This window comes from Lagopus muta, chromosome 3 (genome assembly GCF_023343835.1).
Source record: "Lagopus muta isolate bLagMut1 chromosome 3, bLagMut1 primary, whole genome shotgun sequence".
NCBI lineage: Eukaryota > Metazoa > Chordata > Aves > Galliformes > Phasianidae > Lagopus > Lagopus muta.
The window spans coordinates 22,607,497-22,633,202 of record NC_064435.1 but is presented as its reverse complement, the minus strand read 5'-3'; the positions used below and the strand labels follow the sequence as shown (position 1 = coordinate 22,633,202).

Here is a 25,706-nt window from a genome sequence, read left to right as displayed (position 1 = left end):
TTATGGCACTTAGGGCTGTGAAGTGCAGGCATACTGGGTGGATGGGGATGACAATGCAAGTCCTGCAGCCCTGCCCATTACTGTCCTGGCAGATGTGTCCTCCTGCAAGTCAGGGATCCACTCCCATCATTCCACAGAGGATGGCCTCTGGTATCTTTAGTAACTGTGAATAATCCATTTGAGCTCCTGCCACCAGTTCCAAATTGTGATCAGCACACAATGATGCCAAGGACATAGCCTGAACCCTCTCCCACTGTGAGTGGCTGGATTTGTCACTGTCAAAACCAGCTACTCAAACAACAGTGACAGGAAAAAGCCAGGATGTAGGGGACACTCGAGAGGACATTCCCCTTCACACAGATCCTGGGACAGGAATGCAGTCTCCCACCAGATCACAGGACAGTGTTGCACATAGGCCATGTGTTAGAAATGTATTCTTCTGGTCAAGGGAAGGGGATATATAACACTGCTTAATGTCAGCTCATATGAAAAACATGTCCTCTTGTCTTGCTTCCCATGCCACACCACACAGCCTGACATAGGCTTCAGTCCCATGATCACCAAGTGTCTTGCCACAAGAGAAAGAAGGGGAGATTTTCTTCAAGGCCTCCATGACACTGGGCTGGATGCTACTCAGCATATAGTGTCCCCAGCAGGACGCAGGACATGCAGTGGCCAGGTCACATGGTGCTGTGTCCAGCGACAAGGTTGTGTTTGCAATCCTTGCTTACAACTCTTCTACTGCTCTGTCTTGTGAGATCTCCAGCATTGCAATGGTGTTTGGAGATAGGAAGTCCTCACATGATGCTGTTGCATTGGTGTTTAACTGTTCTGCTTGCAAGCCTGGTTTGACCTAAGACAAGAGTTGGGAATGGAGTGGAGGAAAGGGAGACAGGCTGGGCAGGAAGCAGAGTCCAGTGAACTTTCACAAACCTTAAACAACTGAGCTTGGCTAGGATTCAGTGCATAAGATGGACCAAGGTTCAGGGTGATTTATTTTATCTGGAATCGTTTCACATCCCTGGATGTAATGTGTGGGGTTGGCTCCCTCCTCTACAGAAAGTAAGCCTTCTGACTCAGGCTTTCAAAGTGATCATTCATTTATCTATAGCGCAGCATTTGCCTTCTCTGCATTCACAAATTTGGAACTAATTCCCTGTACGACATAGCATTTAATGAGTTTGTCTCTTGAGTTCTGCAAAGCATTTAAAATCCTTTTGATGGCATTTTCTCTTTAGTAATTAATGTCTTATCAGTGAATTTTGCAGAGAACAATGGCCTGATTCTCCTCCGATGCCATTTTACATCTCCATAGCTTCACTGACTGCAAATGAATTACCCCTATTTTGCATAGTGTGAGAGGAGAATTAAGACCTTAAGCCTACCACTATTTAATCACATGCTTTGAACTCATTTTCTCTCATTCAGAATTTGTCCTTTGCTTGCAGCACCTCATAATTCCCATTTTACTATCACTAGGAAGCTGGTCATTATTGAGATTGTCTGTGTACTATCCTTTGATTTCTGAAACCCCAACAGAGGAGTGCTCCAGCCTCCCATGGGAGCTGATCAGGGGAGGCCCTCATCCTATGGTCTGATGGTTGTAGGCGGTGGCTCTTCCCCTCACCTGGTGCCTGACTGCTCTATGAGCACTGAAGGACATTTGTGATTATTTCACTTCATCCCTATTAAGTAACCTCTTCTAGATATTTGATGGTTTTCCAGTTACGTGCACACACAAAGAAAAGAAAAACCAGAAACATGGAAAAGAATTTTCACTAACATAAAAAGTCCAGCTGCATTTTCTCTTAGAAACAGCCAGACTCTCCTGGTACTGCAGACTAATTTGTTTTGATGCTCACAGGATGTATATCCTGAGATTGGAACAATCATGCTGAAACAAGCATGACCTGGACACATCTTTATTTTGTTTTTTTGGCTCTCGATTCTGTTTCATCAAGAGAAGTTAAAACAACAGCAACAGACAGAGAAATGCAAAAAAGCCCGCAAAACAGCAAACAGCTGTGATGAAGGTTGACATAGATGCCTGCTTCCAACTGGAATATGTTTATGCTGTACATACATACACACTTATTCATTTATATGTGAACTGTAAAGCAGGTAGCAGAAACCGCATTAAGATTCTTTTCTCAATTACATACAAATCTGGGCTAATTTTAACATGTTCGGTATATGATGTGGGAAGGTCGTGCAGCATCTGTTTACTCACAAAAGTTAGGAGGTAAAAAGTGGTGTTAGTTAATGCCAATGACCTTTACTCATCTAAGTAAGGATTTACAGGGAGAGACAGTAGAAATATGCTATACAAAGTGTGACATGTCACATGTTATATTTTAAGAGAAGCATTAAAAAAACCTTTGCTATAAGAACTACAAAGCAAAGTGCTCAGAATTGAGAAACATCTGAATCAAGGTTGTCCTTGCAGCTAATGCCTTCTGATACCATCTGTAATTACAGTTTTCTTTGTCATAGCTTTCAACTTCTGCATCAAAAAACTGCATGGATCTTCCTGGCAGCATCACCTCTTGCAGCACAGACCATTATTTATGTTCACCAGCCCATGCAGAGTGCTGAGACATCTCCCTGTAGCTATTTGCAGACAGTAGAGTAACGTGGATCCTTACAATCAGTGATGTCATTTTCAGGTCTGAATGAGAACTCAGCTGCCTCACGACAGACAGTTTCTACCTGGTCTTTGGTAGGGTCATCTCCATCCCCCTCTTCTCCTGGGTGCTCCTGGACACTCTGGACACCATCCACATGCTCTGCCTCCTCTGCCTGGCGCCATCCTCTTCCAGCCCAGCCCCTTGGTGCAGGCACCCTCTTGTGCTAACACCTTCCTCTGCTCTCGATCTCCTGTTTCCACCACGCTGCTCCCTTCCCTCCTCAGTCTATCTCTCATAACCACCGTCCCTCTCTGTCTTCCTCTGTGAGTAAACTCAGTTCCCTTTTCATCTCATTGGTGCACAGGCACACACAGCAGACCTTGTCTCTCCTGTGCTGGGAGGAAGTCTACAGCAAGCTCTTTTATTTGGAGACCAACCACAGAGACATTTCTGCGGTTCTCAGCCAGAATGTGGCCAGCAGAGACGGGATTTTTAGACGTCTGAATTCAACAAGTCTCTACCAAGCATGTACAAACTGCAAAGACATTTTCTCTTACACGTGGTCCAGACTGGGGAATAATTTCCCAAATGTGTTGAAAAGCAAATTTCTCTTGTTTGGTTGACTCCTTCTGCCAAAATTTTGCTCTCTGCTTCCGTGAATGGAGGTAAAACGTCTCCTCAAAGACATGCTTGAAAGACTTAGGCTTAACATAGACAAAATAACATACTTTCTCCTAAGCTTGCTCTTGGATACAGATGCACTATTCTAGATAAAACTTTCAAAACAAAAATAAAACAAAACAAAAGAAATCAGCTGGAGGCTGATACCCAGCATAGGAAATTTCAGTTTGATGCATTATACTTTGGCAAATGTATAAGAAACTGACAACAAGATATAATAACGAAAAAGTGTTGGGCAATCTCTGCAGCTATAATTCATAACTCCTACACATTTTAAGATAATGGAAATTACTCATGCTCATCAGGAGTTAAATAGATGCCTCTGTTATTACTTGGATTATTCAGTTAGCAATGGCAGCCAAATGTATGTCTAACTGACTTTCATTAACTTCAGCAATATACCTGGCAGAATTTAAATCTACTCCAATTCAACCCTTCTATATTTTTCTCCTGATGTACCACATACAAACCTTAACCATGATATGATCTTCTGGGATAATAAACTAAATCAACAATGCATTTCATTTGCAGGGATTGTCATGTAGGAGATGCTTCCAAGTATGCAAATTTCTCAAGGAAATATTGAGCCATGGCTCTAAATGGAAGAGAGATAAAGAATTATCTCTTCAATTTTAAAGGTACTTTTTGTGCTAATAAAATAGAAAGCATAATAGCCTTGGCTAGAATGGCAGAATGGCGAATTTTAACCTTTTCAGGAGGCCAGCACAGGCTGACACTGAAGTCTTTACAGCAGTGAACATCCAGACCCAAGGTTAGGAAATTAACATTTTGTGTCAAAGACGCCTACTTTGCGGAGACCCTCACTGTCAGTATTGTACCAGTTGCTTTGCTCTTGTTGTTTGGTAGGCATCCCTCCTCCATAGCAGCCAGTACTTGAGGCACATGTTTTCTGTTTTTAAACAGAAAATTCAGAAAATTCACAGCATCTGTCTGTGAACATCAGGGACTTAGACATATTCCAGGAGTGCGGCCAAATCTAAGTATTAAAACCTGACCAGGTCACCTTTGAATCAGGATGAATGGCTAGTTCGGGTGTCACCCTCTACAGGGGTGTCAGAACATCCTGAATGTAAATCTTCCAGAAAACCCGTTAACATCCTCCCCATCACACAGGAGATAATATCCTGCCTGCCTCACCTGAAGCCTTTGCCTTCCCAGTGCTGGTCTTCCTGCAGCAAAACCCCAATGCCTGTGTTCATCTGTGCATCTCTTTGTACCCACTACCACTAGTTCCAAAACAGTGAATACAAACCAGGCTGCTCTTGGCTTGCTTATACTCTACCCATCATCTCCTACAAGATTGTTGCTTGTGCTCCGATGAGAATGCCAGCATTTTTCTACCTTTTTTTTTTTTATTTTCGTATGGAGGGAAGGAACTCCTGGCCTTCACCATTCTCTTCCATTCTTAACACTCTTGTTTTGCACAAAAAATGAAACAAAAAAGTTAGGCTTGTTGAAAGTTTTTGGTTGCTGCATGGCTCAGTTGCAGGCCATGTTCATACCTTCTACAGTGTTTGTACAAAACGCAGCACGCAGTCCTTGCGCACAGCCCCTGCCCACCCACAGCAGACACAACAAGTGCTGGATACTCAGCAGTGGCCTTAGTTCCTACCATGCTATCAGGGAGGGCCCGGTTCCATGCATACACATTTTGTATTTTGTATCTCACCAAAATAAATAGAATAAGAAATAAATACCCAGCATCTGTCTGCGATTCAGAAGCTGCACAACAGAAAAGCCTTTGAATCAAAGAGAAACAAAGATGTCCCCAGGCAGTTTGAAGATGCTTAGAAGAGGTACCCTTGGAACAAGAGCCTGTTGGAGAAGGTTGCCTGTTTGTACATTTCAGTGTTAAGCGCTGATGCAGAAAAGAACATTCAATGGCATGTTACCAAAACTATTGCCACCTCTCCTGAGATTCAAAAGACTGCTCTTCAAATGGGCCCACAAACAACAGTCCCACTCTACCACATCCCTGAATTCAGGTTATAATATGGAAATCAACATGACTGCACTTGCAAATATTTGGTGAGACATTTTCATAGAAGAGTTGGGCGGTTTTATTGTTGTAAAATTAGAAGCATAAAATTTGGTATTTTGGGGATGTATTAATCTCACACTGGCCTGTCCCACTGATGAATTTCAACAATTTCATTTCAGATTGCTGCGGGCATAGGATCAAACAGGTTCAGCATCACCCGCTCTGTTTTATATGTCTCATTTATTCCTTTTCACAGGTTTGGCTCCCTCTTTGAATAAGTTACTTGGGAACATTTGTCACCTCTTCTGACCTTTGAACATGATGCCAAGACTGTCCCAGCCCAGAAACAAATCATTCATACCACACAGGCTGGCTCCAGCCAATATCACCTCACCCTCTCCTCACCACAGTGCGGGGTTTTCACCTCACTGGGCCAAGCTTTGTTTACTGGGCAAATGTTAACAAGAAACTGCACTATGAGGAGCTCTCCTCCACAGGCAGCTCTCTCACCTTACCTCTAGTGGGGCACATCCTGGAGGACACAGTCATGCAGAAATGGAGGCTCGGGAAGCGCTTGGGAACTTGTTAACCACACTTCTTCCTACCCATGACTCGGTAGCCATAGCTTGAGGTCTTCCCAAGATTTTTCTAGACTGCTTTTTGCACAGCTCCCACCTCTTTCCAGCCACAACTCTTACCTAAAACGCCAGTAAGCCGAGGGTACATCCCACTAAAAGTGTCCTCGGGCCCTGTCGCTGTCAGACGGAGCAGAGCTCAGCGCTGCCCCTCCGCTCCCTGTGAGGAGCTGCAGCCGCCATCGGGCCTCCCCTCAGCTTTGGGCTGCACAAACACAGGGATCTCACTAGCTACCTTCTCACTGTAGTCCTTATTACATCATTCCTTTGGGTTAAAAACATTTTGTTTCAGCTTCATGCTGGGCCTCCCACTTGCCTCTATCTCTACAAACACAGGGTGACAAGAGGAGCAGGTGCCATGGCCCTTGAGCTATATTATCACAGCCATTTTCCATGGGGCTGCAGACTATGGGGAGGCAACAACTGGTCTCAATGCAACTGTTTCTTATTCCTGTGAACTACAGGGGGGTTATCCTTCCATTTTTTCCTTTCTCTTTCCCTGTTTCCCTTCCTTTCTTCCCATGTTCATTTCTATGTGTCCAAACTATCTGTCCAACTTCTGGCCTTCAGCCCTGCTCCTTCTAGTATCGGTACATGGACCCAGCACTGTGCATGGCATCACAGGATATTCCCCTGCACTTGAGGCTGTGTGTGGGTCTTTGCAGGTGTTGCAAGCCTCCTCTCCGAGTCTTTCATTGGCACACCTATGTGGACCCTCGCTGTCCATGCAGAGCCCATTTGGCACTGCTGTCTTTGCCTGAGGAACACCTTCCTTTAGCTGACATGGATTACATTTTGTCTTTGATGTAGTCTACTGAGTACGTAAATCCCTGATAATCACAGATTGTAACAAGGAAAAAAAAAAAAAAAAAAAAAAAAAAGGTGAGCTAGGTTTATTTATTAAAGACATGCCTGCAAGGTCTGAAAGCTAAAAAAAATCTCTTCTGTAGTAAATCACCTACCCCTTGGTGTTTGACAAGCGTTAGGATGCTGCCTTTTATGTTACTTGTTTCAAATGCTCTGGTTTCATGCTATTAAGGAATCTGCCAGCCCAGGGAGTGCTATTTCTGGTTCCTGCTTTGACACTGGGCAAGCTGCGGCTTCTCTACATCTGCCAACCCTGCAGATAGGGTGCCTGTAGGACCCCATGAGGTCCTGCAGGTTTGGACCAACCTGAGTTTTCCTCCCTTTGCCTCCCTGTACTTCAGCTTCTCTCATCAAGTCATGCTGCAACAGTTCCTCAGTTTGTTAGGTTGCAATCCAACCACCCGTCAAAGAAGAGAATACACAGAGCTGGTCCTAAATATTTGCAACGGCTTTTGAAGGAGAAGGAATCTATTAAACAACCTGTTTGTGCATGACGCCTGCCAGGAGCAGACCATTGAAAATCTGCTGAGATTTCAGAGGTGAATGCAGCCTAAAAATCAATGACACGGCATGTCTGGGAGGTGGGTCTGGAAATAGCATGGCCAGTGCTGCTGAGAAGTATCATGTTCTTGGCAGTGGGAACACACAGGGCATGGCCACCTGCCCCATGGGGACACAAGTCCTGCTGCTCCCCAGCACACAGCCGTATCACACAGGCATGTGTGGGGTGCCTTTGTCTGGGAGAGGCTGGGAAGGCAACAGAGACTGCATGTGCTTAATTAACCACATTTGGTTTTGTTCTTCTGTTTTGATAGGAAAGCAACCACAGGGCCTGGAGGCAGATAGGATCTCAGCACCACTCAAAGGCCAATACAGGCAAGGCAATGGGCATGGAGAAACACCTGCACTGGGATCCCCGTGCTTATTGCTTCCTTGGGGTCCTCTGAATGGGATGGGCTTGTCTAAAAGAAGAGCGATCATTACAGTCATGGTGACCACCTCACTCAGGCTACAAACACAAGCTCTGAATTGAATCATGGGTTCATAACCAAGAGGCAATATATTTCACCTTCCTGTGTCCAATGACTGATGTAACATATGGACACACTTGGCAGTGGAAACACGCTGGCATGGGCGCCTGAATCAGAAAGATGCTCCTAAGCTCTGCAATACTATTATTTTCCCCACATAATAAACACCATGGGTCAGTCACAGCAAGACCTCTTGGTTTTGCTTCTGAAGTGCGCATTTTTGGTGCTGTAGATTCCTGCAATATTTGTTTTCTTTTTGGCTCCATGTAATGAGGCACAAATCACAGCCACTCTCCCATTCCTAAAAGTTACCAGTCTCCAGAGAAAAGTCTGAAAAAAAGAGGCAGAAAACAAATCAGGCACCCCAACATGAGCTGCCATTTTGGCACCCGCTCTCCATGAGCCTCATCTTTTTCGTTTCCCAACACCTGATGCTGCATTCTAGGTAGCTGGGGAGGATGTGAGAGGCAGCACGGCACGATCCGGCGGCTGAGAACACGCAGCAGAGGGAAGAATTCCCTTGGAAAAAAAAAAACAAAAACAAAATTAAACAACAACAACAACAAAAAACCAGCAGAGGGAGGCTTTCCAGGTCCCTACTTCTACCCGGGGCCAGCCCCCGCTCGCTGCTTATGTTTTCCACTAGGGAGGAGGACGAGAGAGGGGAGGATAGAGAGGGGCGGAGGTTTTTTTGGGGAGGAGGGAAGGGGGGGTAGGAGGAGGTGGAAAGTTGCTTGAATTTGCGAGGGGCGAGAGCCGGCGGCGGAGACGCGCCGCCTCCTTCCACTGGCTGGGGGAGCTGCCAATCTGTGTTGTAATCCTGCAGGAATTTCTGCGGGGTTTAACTGGGAGCCGCGCCGCCGCTACCGCGCACTCGGGGCGGAGGGCGGGAGGGAAGGAAGGAGAGAAGCGAGCGGCCGAGAAGGAGGCGGCGGTAGCAGCAGCAGCAGCAGCAGCAGCAGCAGCAGCAGTTGTCAGGCAGTCCCAGCGCCGCGCAGCGTGGTGCCGCCGGGCAGCGCGGAGCGGAGCGCCGACAGCAGCGGAGCGGAACGGGCCGGAGGGCGCCCGCGGCCCTGCCCCGCGCCCCCGGGCGCTGCCGAGCGCCGCGGCCCCGCTTTCTTCTTTGTGCCCGGCCACAGGCGGCCGCCGCGCCGGCTCCGCGGGAAGAATGCGGTGCGTGTGGCTCGCGCTCACTCTCAGCTTCGTGGCCTGCGCCTCCGGGCAGCCGGTGAGTGAGCGAGAGAGCGGCGGGGCGGGGGAACGGGACGGAACGGGACGGAACGGGACAGGGGGCGGCCACCTGGGCTCCGTCCGCAGCGCTGCCCCCGAGAATACTCCCCGGCAGGCGCAGCGGGAGCGCCTCTCCAGCCCCAAGTTCACCTCGACGCCCCGGCCCTGCCCGAGGAGGTGTGGGTTCGGGTCCCCCCGGCGGCAGGATAGATCTGCTCCCGTGGAGCGACGGGCTGCTGCGGAGGGCGCCAAATGAGTAACTGGCCGTGGCTAGGCGGCTCGGGACGCCCCCGAGACCTCCGGTTCCCCGCGGGGTGCGCACCCATCCCGGCTGCCATCCCCGCCCGGGCTGACTGCGGGCTGCTGGGGATAATGCCTCTGTTTACGCTTCTCCCAGCCACAAGTGTCTGCGCTGAGCGGGGACCTCTGCTTAATGCAATTAACTCCGTTGCCGGGATTTGTACCTCCCGAAAAGCCGCTCCTCTGCAGCGCTCCCGCCCCGCGGTGCGGACGGCTCGGGAAGGGCTCGGGCTTCGCCGGCGGCGCTTCGGGACGACGCTTCTCGGAGGGCGAGAAAAGAACGCGTTGCTGCGTTTGGGCAAATATTAGGAAGTAATAAATGGAGGTTTCAGTATGAAATTAAAATACCGTGACAACTTAATCCAATTAAAATGAGCTGCTCCACTGAACTAAATAATGTCACCGACTCGGGTTCGCTTTTGAAGTTGCCTGGCTATTGTATAAATAAGCCCCGTCGCAGCCCTCCGTGCGGTGCGCCTCTTCGTTAGTGATTCCGATGGATACAATTGCAAAACGCTTTTCTTAAGGGCTAATTAAGAACGAGTTGTGTCGAGCACAGACTCCCGTTCCCGCTAAGCACGTTCCCCCTTGCTGATGAGGTACGATATGCTTTAGTTTCACATAGGAATGCTTCTGTTATGAAGTTCTCTGATGGCGGAGTAACTGTGCAACTGCCACAGTCATTAGTTAAGTATGAAGTTGGATGGTTTTGCCTTGGGATGAGCAGGCTCCTGCGGCGGGAGCGGGAAGAGCCGTGCTGCCGGCCCTGAGCAGAGCCCTGAGTGCTGCCAGAAAGTTGTGGGCAGATGGGAGAGGTAAAGGGAGGTGGATTTTCTTTTCTCTCTCCCTCCTTTTTTCCTTTCTGGCGGCGGCTACGTGGTCCCTTAAGGAGGAGTTTTGTAAACTGGTCTCTGGGAAAAGACGGGTGCTAAATCTGTTGTCTGTGCAGAATGCAGTCCTGGCCCTAAGTGGGGTTTTATACGGATGCTTACAACAACCCTGCAAGCTTTTGGAGTACTGTCAAATGGTTTTAGCTCCTAAGTTCTTTTCCTTTGCTTGATTCTTGAACAAGTGTGTTCTGTGTTTGCTTTGTGTAACCACCAAACCCTGCTCTTTACTGGGGTGGTCCCTGTCAGTTTGAGTCATGTTAGAGCCATGTTAAAAACGTAATGGAAATGTAGTAGGGAGCTGAATACCTGTGTGCCCTGGTGTTGGCTCTTGTGCTGCAGATGTGCATTGGCGTACAGTGTCAGCTTGGTAGGATGAGCAGACATTAGGAGATGGCATTGGGACGCGGAGGGTGCCAGGCAGCTGTTCCTTTTGTGCCTGGCTGGAGGAGGTGGCAAGCACCCACATCAGAGCTGGCAAATGGCGCTGGGCTCACAGGGCTGTTTGCTGTGCATGGGGATATGTTTGGTATCAGTGGGGTCTGGTAACATCAGCAGACGTGGAGGCACTTTGGGACTCATCCAGGCTTGGGTGAATTGTGGAAAAAGTTCTTTCTTGTGCCCTTGTAGGAGGGGGGAAAAAGAGCGATGTAAAACTGCTGGAAAGAACAGGCCAGCTCTCTAAGTGTGAGTCAGGTGTGTCTTTTATGAGGTTGGGTTCAGTCTTGATGATAGCAGGAGTCAGCGCTTGCTGATTTTAATAGCAACAGAGAGCAGTGCCAAGTATCTCACTGTCCTTGTCAGTTCCCATTCTGCCGAGGCTGATAAACCTTTCTGCTTCTTCCTGCTCCTCATCAGTGGGAGTAATGGTTTTCCAGAGCTTGTGTGATGCTCTGATCCTCTCCGCAAGCCAAGGTGATTGTGGGGAAGCCTTGCTGGCGAGCGGGTTTCTGTGTGCGGCACTGTAATCCTGCTGCACTCACAAATGGGAGAACAGTCGTGGCTCTCCTCTTCTGTAGTGGTGTTTCTGGAGTTAGGGGACTTTGCTTCATGTCAGCTCTGCAGCACTGTGTGTGGGGGTTTTGGTAAAATACAGCGCTGCAGCACCGACATCAACTCTGTGGTCTGTCTGTTCCTTCTGTAAGCATCTCAGCACTGGCTTGTTGACATATACGCTGCTATTGAAGGATTACTTGGGTAATATTTTTGTGTATTTTTCAGAAATATTTAGTATTTTGGAAGCATGGTGCTATAATTATTTCTGCATTTGTTTCTAATCATTACTTTGCTTTTGGAATCTGGAAAATGGATACCATGCTGGAGAGGGTGAATATTTGTTTTGGTTTTGAAACATGCAGCTAGGTTTTGGAGATGGTAATTACAGGAGGAGAGAAAACTGCTGAAGAGATGGGTGGTGTTTCAGATTTACATGCTGTGAGCATCTCTCCTAAGTGCGTTCAAATCTACATTGCCAAGTAAATTCCAAAGAAAGATAGGAAACTTTTCTTTAGTCTTGATTTATTTCCACTGTTCCTTAGCTCATATGGGCTGCTGCTCCCTGCAGAAGCGAGGAAGATATTCCTTGTTTCCTGTGGCTGGCAGCACCTGGAGCCAGCCTGCACTGCTGGCTGCTGCTCCCATTGCCCTGGCTCAGTTTTGGGGGCCTTGCAGCAGCCCCTCTGTGCTGAAAATTTGGGAGGGCTCCGGCTTCTGCCTCTGCCCTCAGGTTTTGCCATTCTCGTGCTGCAGTCAACTTGCTGCTGGAAGCCTCCCTTTATCTGGATGTTCTCAGGAGTACCTTTCTGGGAATAGGTTTCCCTCCCAGGTTAGCTTATCTTTTAAAAATTAAAGAACAGATGATTCTTGACCCGAGATCAAACACTGAGGTAGTTTCTCTTTTTAATATCTTAGCCCCGAGGTCTGCATTGGAATTGACTTAATATTCGGGCCTGAAGTGCAGAGATGTTTTCTCTGCATTTTTTTCTAGATCCATATCAGGGAAGAAGATGAGCGTCTTCAAGGACAAGTCAGGACAAATAGTTCCCAGTTTGAAGTTGAGTGCTGGGGTTGTGGTTCCTAGGCAGGTGATACCTCTGTGGTAGGTTTGTGGCAATTGCTGCAGCTAATGGGGTAGAGATGGTGGGCTGGAGATAACGAGCCACAAACCTGGGGTTTATATGAAGTTTTGATGGATCTGAGTCTATGTGGTCATAATCTGAAGTGCAATCTTAGGATGACCAGATGAAGGCCTGACTGCTTGGCCAGCAGAGGTCCAAGCTGTGTAAAGCCCCACCTCAAATATGCTGTCATGATCTAATCCTTCCAGGGAGGATGGAGGAGAGCTGCCTGCTGTCCTTGCAGGGGACATGGCTGCATTTGGGCCAGGAGCCCCAGGCTTGGCAAAGAGCTCATCCATCACGCAGCAGACGAGCTCCCCGAGGAGCAGCCAGCCGCCTGCAGAGCCCTCTGTTTGCACTGCTCTTCGTGGCCAGTTGTCTTTATAAAATGTCAAGCCGAGGCATATGGATGGCATTTATTAATTGCATTATCTCACCAAATTGACTTTTGCCATTGACCAGTTTAAACATTTTCCTTATGGCAAAGAATTACAGGCTTTAGTGAGGCTTGGAGGCTGAACAAAGGACTCTTGTCTACTTACGGAAAAGTGCTCCTTTGTCATCTGAAGAGATCTGACTGACCAGGATTTTTAACAGAAATGTTGTGTTTGAGAATGGAAAGCTTATTCTAGGCCTCGTGTAAGACCCTGCTTGAATGTAGGGCATAAATATGCCCTCTGTGTTGCTGCATTTGAGAGAGGATGCACAAGTAATGAGCAAGCAATTTGGTCCTCGTTCAAGTTGCTGTACTTTGCACTGCAGCAAGCATGAGAAAATTTACTTTAGGCTGTTCTGTGAAAGGATTGTTGTTTGGTTATCTGCAGTTCATGATGACAGTGAACTGCTATCTGTAATCTCTTCAGGACTAGTAATTTATTCATAGGTTACATGGCACTACTCAGTGATTTGGGAACAAGATTTCTCTTGCTCACATTTGAAATATAATTTGCAATCTCCCGAATAAGAACTGCATTTGTGTTTGACCCTGTAGTAATGACAGTTCTCCGTATGTATGTTGTTTTCTTGATTAGCTCAGCTCTGAGGGATGCTTTCAAAAGCCTACTAGATATCTGGGCAGAAATACAAAATACGTGTATTTCTACGTGCTGGAAAACTGACTGCAGAAGGAGAAGAAATAGTGTGTAACAGCCATTTGCAACAAGTACTCTTATGCTAAACAAATGATTTTTGACGATGTCTCAAGTAGGATGCTCATTTAAAGTGAAATAATGATTAATAGGGCGTTAAGGAGTCTGCAAGACTTGGCCCAGTCTGTAGATAGGCTGTGTATGCTGTGTAAGCTGTGCTCAGCTGAAGTCTGAGCTGGATGCTACATCTAAAATCACTGTGCTTAGTTTACATCTGAACAGCTTCCTCAGAATTCTCCTGTCTAAGCTCAATTGTTTTGTTATAGAAGTGAACAGATTTTTGGGAAAGTTCAAATAAAAATTCTGCAATTGAGTTGTGAGGGTGAAGATAAATACATAGTTTATGTTCTCATTAAATGTAAGATGAAGGGACTACTGAAGGTCAAACAGCCTTTGGTATGTGCAGGAACTGAATCAAAATGTTCAGAAGTACCACCGTGATTAACAACCAGAATGCTGTTGTCTGGATTTAAATATTATGTTGTCGGACGTGTTGCTCCTGCTTGATTAAATGTAATACAGCATAATTTTCTCTGGAGGTGCTTCCACATTGATGGAGGTTGCTTGTCTCCTTTCAAAGCAGTGTGAAGTAGCCCATCCTTATTTTCTGAACAGTATTTCAGAAGTGTGAGTGTGAATGGTCTCGCAGAGCTGCAGGAGGCAGTGCAGTGTGGGAGGTGCAGGGCTCCTTGGAGGGCAGATGGGTGTGGGGCTGGAGTGGCTTCCACACTAAGGATGTCTTGAGAGAAGAGTCATAATGTGCTTGCTGCCAGTGAACTGATAACCTAACTAGGCCTTTCATCTCTCCTGCCTCACCTCACATCCTCTCCAGTACGCCTGTTCATGTCCCGCAGTAACTCAGTAGAAGTAAGCTTTCCTCTTTCTTTAGGCTGAACTGCATTAATCCCAGTTGTGTCCCTGTGGGTGACCCTGGCTGGAACTAACAGCTGGTGGATGCAGCTGTGCCCAGCCAAACATTGTGCTCTGGATCTCTTTCAGCTTTAAAAGCTGAGTTCTGTTTGCTTTTTGTATTGGGGTCTGCAGGAGACGGCTGATAGTGGTTTGGTGTATCTTGTAGGAGAGAGCAGCTGTCCAGAAGACTTCTTAGAATCATGGAGTCACAGGCATGGAAATCATAGAATCACAAGGCTGGAAAGGACCTACAAGATCATCTAGTCCAACCATCCTCCTATTACCAATCACTGCCACTAAGCTACTAAACCATATCTCAGCAGATACTTCTTCGTTTGCTGGGTTAATTATCCTTGCTCACTCTGGATGTGGAGATCCCAAAATCAGTGCGTCACTTAAACTGATTACTAGGTGAAAGCCTCCTCCACAAAGCCTTTCCTTTTTCAAATCACTTTCGAGTGCAGTTCCACATCCAAGTATACAGTCATGGAGGTGTGACATTGATGGTGTTCTTATAACGTAAAATGAAAACCTGCAAGGAAAGCAAACTGGAAGGGTGAAGCTAGTTCCAAGTAATGGAAATGCACCATTGCTGGGACGTGCAAAAAATCAAACTTCCATCGAATTTAAATTTGTGATGTTGCATAAATAAAAATAGGTATGGCTCAGCCCTATAAATAGTAATAGAGTATAATTCCTGCAGCAAAGATTTGCATACGATAATGTTGCTGAGGAACAGGATTCTGAGTTGTCCTGCAATGCAGAACATCCCATTCCTCCCCTGGCTGTGGGGCTATGCCCCCTTACTGCAGGGAGCCCACAGATGCTGGGTACTTGACCAAGCCACTGGTGGCAGTGCAAGTGCATTAATGTGAGGCTTTGTGTGGCAGGGAGAAGGTGTGTCTGTGAACAGAGCATGGGGAATTGGCTGTGTTAGCAACTGGCTTGTGTAAGTCTCATTGTGAGAAGGTGAGAAGCTCTCAAGAACTGCTGGGGCAGCACACAGTGTTAGGAGACTAATACTATGGGATTATTAGTGAGTAAAGCATTTGCAGCATGTGGGACTCATAAATCTCTTCATGGCAGAACAATACTGGAGATATAAATGAAGTTACTAAGGTGCCATTTGTATCTCCTAAGTTCTTCTCATTGATGGGGTTTCTTACAATTTTCCTGTCATGTTCTCTTCAATTATTTTCCATCTCTGAAGAACAACTTTTTGAATGGAACAGCTGTGGTGATACGTGTGTGTGTGTAACTTCTATTATGGAAGGCAGTATGTTTTTCAAGTGTGAGGAAGCAAATGCCCTGCAGAACATAAAGTGTCAAACAAACAACAAAAAACATTGCCCTCAAAATTTTAAGAATTCTTTTGTCCTGGTATGAGGTTGGGAAAGAGCAGTTTCTCTAACCTTATTTATCAGGGGGGGAAAAAAAAAAGCCTTAAACACAAGGTGGTCTTCATGTATTTTATATTTAGTTAGTTAGTTATTTCCCTCTTGTTTCTTAATTTTGTAGTAAGACAAATATTATTCCATAAGTATGACTTGATCCTCCATAGCACTAACAGGTTCTCTTGATTTTATTCTGCAGCAAAACTTTCCCTCTCCCCTCAAAGCCCTGATAAGGGGACAGGAGTAAGTTTGTGAAGCATGAATGAGATGGGGAGGGGAGGGGGGGGAGGAATGTCCTTAAAAGAAAAACAGCAATAATGTTAAGAGAGTGAATACACAGGTGTCCTTTCTAGGAGATGACACCAGGACTGTTGTGGCACCAGTGGTCTCCTGACTCAGCTGAAATTGTCCATCTGTGTTGCAGCTTGGGTTGGCTGAATTTGTCAGGCGAGCATCTTTTCCTAGCTTTTGACCAAAGCTTTGCTGGTTGCATCTATCTGCTGCGTGGAACTATGGCTGAGGTTTCCAGAGTTTGGCAGTGGATGGCAGGCGGCTGAGAAAATCCTGTAGCAAAGCAGGAGATACTGTTCTGGGAGCAGCTGTGGTTATCTCTACAGCACAGTACAGAGCATCCTTAGGGATGCAGGGGGAGTGATGAGACAAGGGTGTATTAAAAAGACATACTGATATAATCTAATAGCCATATCTGTGTTGAATAACACTTGGAAGACCCACTGCAGGTTAATGATTTGAATGCACAGGGCTTGAGGGTGAGGAAGGTAGATCCCACAGGCACCATAGCACTATTTAGTTAAATAGAAATACTTCCTTAGGGTGCCCAGGTGCAGTTGTTACTTGAAGAGATAGACATTAAGGTTGGGGATGACTGACAATGTTTCCACTCCTGCTGCATATTGGAAGTGCTTTACCCTTGCTTTCAGCCCAAGCAGCCATGTGTAGTCAAAGAGTAGGGCTGTGTTTGGCACTGTTAGGGAGGGATCCTTGTGCCTTTGTTGAGGCTCAAGCTCTGTCTTAAATAGTGTTTCTGTGGGGTGAGGAGGCCTGTGACACTGTGCTGAGCCTCACTGAGCAGGGAGAAATTCTGAGCTCCAGCTAACACAAGAGCGTCGGGTACTGTTAATAGTATTGCTGTGCTGGAAATGTCATCCCTTGTCTGCTTTGTTACTGTAGGGCATTAGAAAGGGGAAATGACCTTTTTCCTTTTTGTTCCTGTTCTTACTGTGATTCAAAACCTTGAAAAGCTTATTCTACCCTTGGCTGGTCTGGGATTTTGTGATTTCACTAATGCTGCTTTCCTGAGCGTATCTCTTGCACTTAACAGGGAGTTAGTGACCTGCTATCCTGATAGAGGTCTCTTCTGGCGGATACCTTTAATTGGTCTTCTGCTTGGTGGCATAAAAGCTGTTATAAATGAAAAACCAGTTCAGCTTAATAGCAATGAAGGTTTTCTGAAACTTTTTTGAGAGCCGTGTATCTTGGCTGTAGGTTAGAGAAGTCTTCCGGCCTTGTGAATATTTATTAATACTGCCATGATATTGTATCTATCACGCCTGTCTGTAACACGTAGATAGGACACTCAGTGTTACTTCTTTGCCATATGCTTCTTGCTGTTTTACGTAAAATCTGAGGGTTTATAACTAATTTAAGCATGTAAAGGTATTTCACTTGAAGAACCTCAAAAGACTGAGGAGAAAAATTCTTCTGATAAACGTTTCCAGTTTCAACAAAAGCAGATAGGATCCTTCATGGTGGAGATTGTGGCTGTCTTGTGGTTGGACCTGGTATGATTCCTTTAAAGCAGGGTAGCTCACATGGCATTTACATATTTGTGATCAGAGATGAATGTCTGAGGAGAGGAATAGCAAGAAGATTCCTTTGGATTTCTCTACGACTTTCTGTAGATGCACAGGCAAAGCTAACCTCTCTCTTGTTACTTAGAGCAGCTCACACAACTGGAAGACCTCCTTAGAGGGGTCGAGCAGGCAGCTGTGCCAGCTGTGCAATTAATAGTGACACCTAACGGGGGCGGAGTGGGAAGCAATAGGATGTTTCTGTGTATCTTAACAACCCTCCCAACAGCTGGGCTTGCTAGAGTGAGCTCAGTGAGCTGTGAAATTTAAAAGCAGGAAGAAAAAAAAAAGGAACAGGCTGAGCTTCTAAAGATTTTCTTACCACTGGGTTTGTTACACTGTTAGGCTCCACAGAAGGTGTAGTTGACTCTAAAGTTACTGCTCTGGGTGTATATTTCATGTTTTATTCCTTGAAGCTTTTAGTCTTTGGGCTCGCAGTTAATTTGAGATTAATTTATAATTAAAATTTTACAAGAAATGAACGGGCAACTGAACACGTTCACTACCAGTCCTCAGTGTTGAGCTATAAAGATGAGCAAGGAAGGGTAGTATAATTATATTTATACCTAATTTTTGTGTCCAGGGCAGTTCTTTGGTCTATGCCCTCCCAACATGGCTACTGGAGACTGCTGTAAGTGGGGATAGCCCTGAGCCCCTTAAGAGCAGGAGATGGCACGCAGCTGGGTATGTGGAGATCTAGCTTGGCACTTCCCAGCATCGCTCATTATTGTGACACTAATCACCTACTGTATGTGCAAGTGCAGAGAGTGTTTAATTAAGAGTACGTGTGGGGAAAATCATAATTCCTCAATCTATGTGGAGTTACATGGTTGTCATATTTGAAATGTGTGACCATTGGTTACAAAGGATGTTTTCTGGAAGTGCTGTAGATCTGGTGGCATATGTCAGGGACTGGAAAATGTAGGCTATTTATAATTATCCACAGGTGGAGAGGCAGGCAGCATTGCACAGCGCTAGTAATAATTATCATCAGTGTAGAAGTTCATCTCTTAAGCCGTTGGTTCTAACACACTAAAAAGTATTTGATCTGGAATCTGGCACAGCCTTCAAGTGGAGCTGTTCAAAGGAGTCCTGACCTAATTTTGCTGAGGAAGTGTGCAGGCCTTCCACATTCTGCTAATTTATTGCAAAAGGTTTTAATGATAAAGTCTTTCTACCCTACACGTGCACGTATTTTACTGCACAGCATTTGAATGAAAGCAGCCATTACCAGCCAGGTGGTAAATATAGCATGCAGCTTAGCAGAAATGACCTTCAATTAAACAGAGGCGGTCCCTTCTACCACGCTATGCAGTTGTCATTTAAATTTTTTTTTTTTTTAAGCCTATTTTTGCTGAGCCTTTTTGTGAGTAATTGGAAAGCCTGAAGCACAGTGCTAGGTTCTGTGTGCAAGGGTAGACTTGGTAGTTGTGCTGAACTCCTGTTTCAGTCAGCACTTCAAGTATGGGAAGTGACTTACAAATATATTTGCTCTCCTTCTCAGGGAAATATATCATGAAATTATAAAACTTTGTCCACTGAGCTATGTGATTTTTTTTCTGTTATAGCATATAGCATAAGTGCTTCGACTTTCCTCAGGATAAATCAAAGCAGATGGAATGACATTATGTCTTAATGGGCTTTCATCTTCAAAAGAAAATGAGGAATAAGTAGTCTTGGTTTTTCAACAATGTACAATATTGCAGTGATAGGGAGAGTTCAGGTAGGTGTTCCTCATTACTGTGTAGTTGTAGGCTGTTTTTATCATAAGATAAAACACAAACAAAGCAACCTCAACCGAGGGCTTTTGAATTCCATCTAACGTGTCACTCGTTCATTTTCTCATGCCATTATCTCTGCAGTGTTGTTGTAAGACTACTGGTTTCCTACCAAAAATGCAGCTTTTTGTTCAGTATGATTTTCTCACTTGTGCTAATGGCATTTCTGAGCAATACTGTGCAGCACACAGTAACTGTAATGCACTAAATTGTAATTTGCCTTAAGTTCTTTGCTCTTTTTCTTCAGTCTCTCAAGCTTCCAGTCTCATTGGACTGATTTTTATTTTTTTTATTGTATTTTTTCCCCTTCCCTGCTACTGGAGTGCTGCCAAGCCAGCCAGGTAATGGCTAGTCTTGGCACAGCTCTCTGGTCTCATGTTGCAAGCACGGGATCCAAGAGCTGGAGACGAGGCACATGAAAAGCTGGGTCTGCTCTGGTTGTTTGCCCACCATCAGCAGCCTTTCTGCTGGCTTTGCTGTGAGTGGTGATGGGAAGGGGGAGCAGGCAGGGGATGGGGGTGATAGAGTGGTGCAGAGCAGCTGGAGCATCCCAACCAAGCTGTAAAGGAGATACCAGGGGGTGGGAATCCACCTCTGCTCGCTCAGCCCTGTCTGGCAGCGCAGCACGCATGAGACAAGTGTTTCAGCAGACGTGGATGATTTGAGCAAGATATCCCTCATCTGCTCTGCTTCTTGGAAAGTGAGTGTGTGGAGCCCAACACTGCAACTTGGCACTCATCGCTACCCTTTGGGCTTTCTTGGAAGCCCTGCAGATCTCCTCTCACATGGGCAGGATGGGCCAGCAGGTGCAGCAAGCTGCTGGATCCGCTGCTCTCCTGGGACTGCAACATTGCTGCAGGGCACACTGGTGCACAAGCAGCAGTTGGTTGCTGGAGCAATCTGTAACTGCGTCACCCAAGCAGAAGGGAGCACGCCGGAGCTGGGATTAGTTAGAGATGTGAGATGTGTCCGGTTACAAGGGAACTATAATCAAGGTGACAGCTGCTTTCCCTACGCTATATTGAAACAAAATATCCCAAGCCCTGAGATAAAGACCCTACACTCTTACTCTTTCCACAAGTTGTTGGAATACCTAGCGCTGTTCACTAATTAAACGTCGGAGGGGCAGACTCTTTCCATGGTTACCAAAGGGGAAAACTGAACATCACCACCCCTGGACCGGGAGTGCGGGTAGACGTGTGCCCTATTTACACTTGCCCTTAAGTGTTTATATCAGAACTTCCTGGTCACAGGGCTGTTCTCCCAGCACCAGAAAATATAAATCCTGCCCTGCTTGGCATACCACGGTGTTATATAAAATAAGTATTTATACTAGTCCTTAAATGACTGTTTCTTTGACTACTTAACCTGGCAGACCTCGTCAGAACTTGGAAGTGAAAAGCAGGAGGTGCCACCTGAAATAGCATCAGTGCGCTGCTGGGGAGAAGCGTGTTTGAGGAATGGACCCTAAGAGTTCTTCCTGGGCTCTATTTATATCTTCTGTCTAATAATACCTGCTGAATATTTTTAAACAAAATGTTGCCTGTGGGTGTCTTACCCACAGGAAAATATAAAAATACCTTTCCAGGTTTGGGGATTGTAATAAAAGACAAGTTTGTTTGGGGAAAAACTTTATGTGATAGAGTAAGATAAATAAAGACCACAGGATATTATTGGTTTTGAGCTTTATAGTGGGGTTGTGACCTAAGTTTTAGGAATAATCTTTTGATACAAAGCCTTCTCGTAGATTTCTCTTCAGAGAAAACAAGTCCTAGGCTTTTTTATTTCGGAGGGTGGGGGGAAGGGATGGCCAGTGAAGTGTCCATAAGCTGGGTTTTCTTCAAGGCAAAGGATCTCTTCCCAGGCCTCTGCAGAGGGTCCATCAGAACAGCATCAGAAGATGGGGTTTTTAGCTGGGGTGCCTGGGTCTGTAAAGTCAATGGGATGAGAGATCGAAAAGTCATCGAAGGAAAAGCCAAGGCTCTGAAAAAATCAACTTTGTGAAACTTAACTCCCAAAGGTGCAATAAAATGCATTAGAAGCTCTGCAGGGTGCGTTAAGAGATGTCTGTTCTCAATGGAGGAGGGTGGGTGGTTAGGCTGCGGCCTGCTAGGCTGTGCAGGAGATGGCAGCCCCACCACGAGCTCCCTTACACATCCCCCTGGCTGGAAACCTCGTCTTCCTTGGCACAGAACCTTCTACAGCCAGCGAATGGAAAAGCATGTCTGCATCTCACTTCATCTGTGATCGGTGATGTGAAGTATTTCCAGAGTTGGAAGTACATGCTGAGCACCGCTGATACTCCCATCAGTGCAGAGAAATTGGATGATAGTTAAGGTACAGGTGAAGCACGAGGTTTCCTGGCTGTCAGCTGCTTGGTTTTTTTTTTTTAAAGCTCCTGCTTTATCCTTTTATCTTCTCTCAGTTGCACCCAGCATGGACCAAGGCTGTGCTGTGCAGAGCCTTATGGAAGAGGTGCTTGGTGAAGCAGAGAAACTGCTCAGTAGTTAGGAGGCATGAACATCTACCAAAGGGCTTTTGTACCTAATGATTTTTACTCTTACAAAGCTTGGAGAAGTAGGTACCCTGATTACAAGTATCCCGTGGGCTGTCCTCTTGCTTGAGGAGACAGCTTCTTCGAAGGGAGCAGGAACAAACACTGTGGAAATGAAAGGCAGAGGCGTTTATGTAAGAATCTCTAATTTATTTTTTTTCTCTTTCCATATGTATTTTTAATCCTCTCATGCTGGCAGTTGAAGAGGAGTCTGAAGGCAGTGTGTTCATTAGGTGTGGGACTTGTGAAGCCTGACCAAAATGAATAGGCTCTGCTGGGCAGTCATTGGGTATGTGCTCTGGAAATAACTCCTTCATTTTCTCTTGAGGTTTGGGAGATGAAGGCAACTTTCATTCAGCTTTCCTACTTATTTAAAATAATATGTTGGCATGCCAAGCAGAGCAGGATTTGTTTTTTCTGATGTTGGGATAAGAACCCCATGATTAAGAAACAGGCAGTTTGTGAGTCCTAGTTTGTTTTCTTGTGTATTTGATGCTTGTGTTTGTTGTTCAGCAAGGTATTCGCAAAAGTGAAAGTTTTATTTTAGGAAAGCTTGTGAAATAGGTGATGCTTTCAGAAAGAACAGTGTGACTTTTTTGGCAGCATCATGGCTAAACAAGTAAATATGTATTTTGGTAAGGAGCCTGACCTTGAAAATGTCTATGGACCTGTCCCACTGTACCCTCCTTAGTGTGTCTGTAATTGCAGGCAGTCTCTGAAACACCACAGGTCTTGCATCAGGTATGTTTGTAACTTTTTTTTTCCCCACATTTGATGAATTTAGGAAGACTTTTTAGTTCTGTGACAAAGGCCTGGATGGCTCCACTGTAAATTCTCTGGATTTCCAATATAATTAGCATAAGTGGGAGTAAAGTGGCCTGAAATTCTGGTGGTGGTTTCTTGGCCCTTTCTATGGAAGAAAAGAGAGCTGAGTACTGACTTCCTTGCATTTGTGACTTCTGAACTGAAACTGTTGCTGGCAGAATTTATTTGTGCATTTGTATTTCCAGTGTAGAGGGATCTGTCCTGAACTGCTAAAAAATATTCCTTTGCTGAAAATTTGGTAGAGGAGATGGGATCAGTACCAGCAGAATTACTCCCTGTGGGTATGGAGGGCACCAGGACAGTCAGACTGAGAGATGGGCAAAGAAGAGAACCACGGCTTGACCTAACATGCTGAAAATCACCCAGTGACTGCTCTATGGCTGAGTGATGTCACTCCAAGAAGGGTTTGTGGCCCTGCAGCTGCTTGGCAGTGGACTGCCTTCACGGGAGAAGGTGTGGAAAAGGCACTAACACCACTTCAGGTATCTGAACTGATGTAAAATTACACAGATAAGGCTGTCAATACTTCAGCTCAGCTTAAGAAATTCCTAGGTCTGACTGGCACGTAAGTTACTGCCTTGTTACACTTGTGTATACTTCTAGTAAAGTATCTGTGTTTTATCTTTGGAAATCAGTGATTCAGAGCTTTCAACGAAGCTTAAGGTTGTGCATCATGGTGTATATTGTTATAATGCTCCTACTTACATGATTAAAATTAGGTAATAATGTATAAATGCTGTTAAAACTTGGTTGATGTTCACCTACTAAATATTTACTGGCTGCTAAATATCAGTCATTAATGTCTGATAAGTGAGGGTCTCCAGGAGGCAGCTCCAGTTAGGATGGCATTTCTCCTGTCCCTGCACAGTTTTGCATTCAGCAACATCATTCCCACCTGCTGCTTTTTGCCTGAGGTTGGAATTTCCTCCTTTCACTGCTTGTCACTGTGGCTGGATGGAGATATGGGGATCTTGCACCCTCCCAGTGCTCAGAAAGGGGGTAGTTCTCCAGGACCAATCCTCTTAGAGATGTGAATTCATTTGCTTTGCAGGGAGGGTTGAAGCAGGGCATCTATTCAAGCAGCGCTGTGATTTCTTCGTTGGAATTCAGATAGATATTATGCATGTTACAGAGCTCAGTCTCTGGATACATTTTTACTCTTTAAAGTCTGCTTTTAAATGTCAGTATACTCACCTCTGAAGCTTAAGCATCCAGAATTGACAGATGCATTTTCAGAATTAGAGGGAAGGAGGAAGGCAGTACTAAAATAAAACTCTCTGGGACTGATTCAGCATCAGTATGCAGTGGATAATGAGTCTGGAAGTACCATAGGTACCATTTTCCAGGACAGCATGAGCCATATGAATGTGTGTCGGTTGCTTCTGGAGTGGAATGGGCAGGATTTTGTACAGGGCAGGAAGACAATAATTCAATCACATGCATTATGGTTGCTTGATGGGAAGGGTGAAACTCCCATTTCTGCGTGGGGGAAAAAATGCAGGACAAGGGGGAATTCACAAGAGTTGTTCAGAATGGTGCTGTTTTGTCTGTTAAGAAAGAACTGAGAAGGTAACAAACTATCCTGAGAAGAGATTGCAAAATCTAACTGCTTGTGCCTGATCAAATACATCTAGCAGACTGGCCTTTCACAACAGCTTGGGATGTGCTGCTGTGTCCTTTAAAAAGAAGTGGTGGTTCAGTGGATTTTTCTTGTTGCGTTATGTGGTGGTTTGCTGCAGTTGGAAGTTAGGGACTTCTTCAAAGCTAGAGTTTTCTAGTGCCCAGCTGTATAGGGATTTCCATGCATCAGCTTACTCTGTATAGATCATGGAGCCAGATTTAGTTATTAGCTTTTTGCCATTTAAAAAGCCATTACTTCTTGGCAGTTCTGATACTAGATACTGTATTAATTTCCTTTTCAGTCCTATGTGTGAGGTTTTATTTTTCTTATAGGAAACCACAGCATATGAAACTTTGAGGATTAAAACTAACTCCGAGGAGTGTAATTACCACTCAGCTCTCCACTGCATTACACTTGTTTTGTAAACTGTCACTGTGCAGCTGAACTTACCCTTTGAATAAAGCCTTATGTGCTGTGAGAGTTAATATTTAAACCAAACCACCTGCTTAAAATTGGCTGCCCATTGCCCTGGTTACATTAAATTAGGATCTACAGTAACAAAGTGAAAAGGTTCTTGTTTTATAGCCTGAGCCACTTTCCCACCCTTAGGCATCAAACTTATTTTGAGTCTCTTGCTTGGAAGAAAATAGAGTTCAGTTTTTAAGCTGCACATGACCGTCTCAGCACGGTGAAAATAGAAACTGGTGCTATCCCAGATGCATAATTCATCCCGTAGCTAGCAGGCATTCATGCAACACAGTAAATTGTGAGAGCTGCTTCCAGCACGCAGTGCGTGTGGGTGAAGAGGGCAGTGGGGGATGCTGTGCTCTGCTTGGTGCCTTCCCATCGTGTGCTGGGACTGCTCAGCCACTTCCTTCTGCACTGGTGGGAAAGGTGCCTGGAGGACAGAGACTGGGCACAGGGACCTTGGTTTTGGCAAAGTAAACGTTGACCTCGAGTCCATTTAACTTATGGAGAAACTTAACCGAATGTTCTCCTGATGGAATGCAAAAAGCTATTTGTATATGAACAGGCTGCAGCTTTGCTGGTATCCACTGGATGAAAATAAATAGCTTCAAGCTTTTGCGAAAAATGACTGTTTTGAATTTGCATCAGAAAAAGAACAGTTTTGTAGCCTGTATCACTGTTGTGTGATGTGTTTCTCCTTCCCTCTTTCCCCACAAACAGTACTATTTGCTTTTCCACTATTGCATCATTGTTACTAG

The 25,706-nt window shown here is 45.4% G+C and overlaps 1 protein-coding gene and 1 long non-coding RNA gene across 2 annotated transcripts in view; one reads left to right on the top strand and one right to left on the bottom strand.

The window, feature by feature from the left end:
* Nucleotides 1-7,840: 7,840 nt before the first annotated feature.
* Nucleotides 7,841-8,545, bottom strand: LOC125691093 (uncharacterized). Its single transcript, XR_007375906.1, has 3 exons — nucleotides 8,444-8,545; nucleotides 8,272-8,362; nucleotides 7,841-8,173 (listed from the first exon to the last, which is right to left on the bottom strand). It is a non-coding gene; the product is annotated as an uncharacterized LOC125691093 (long non-coding RNA).
* Nucleotides 8,546-8,899: 354 nt separating this feature from the next.
* SDC2 (syndecan 2) overlaps nucleotides 8,900-25,706 on the top strand; it is a 57,064-nt gene continuing 40,257 nt past the window's right edge. Inside the window, exon 1 of the mRNA XM_048940036.1 lies at nucleotides 8,900-9,071. Coding sequence (XP_048795993.1) covers nucleotides 9,012-9,071 — 60 coding nt within the window. The 5' untranslated portion in view covers nucleotides 8,900-9,011. The remainder of the gene's footprint in view (nucleotides 9,072-25,706) is intronic.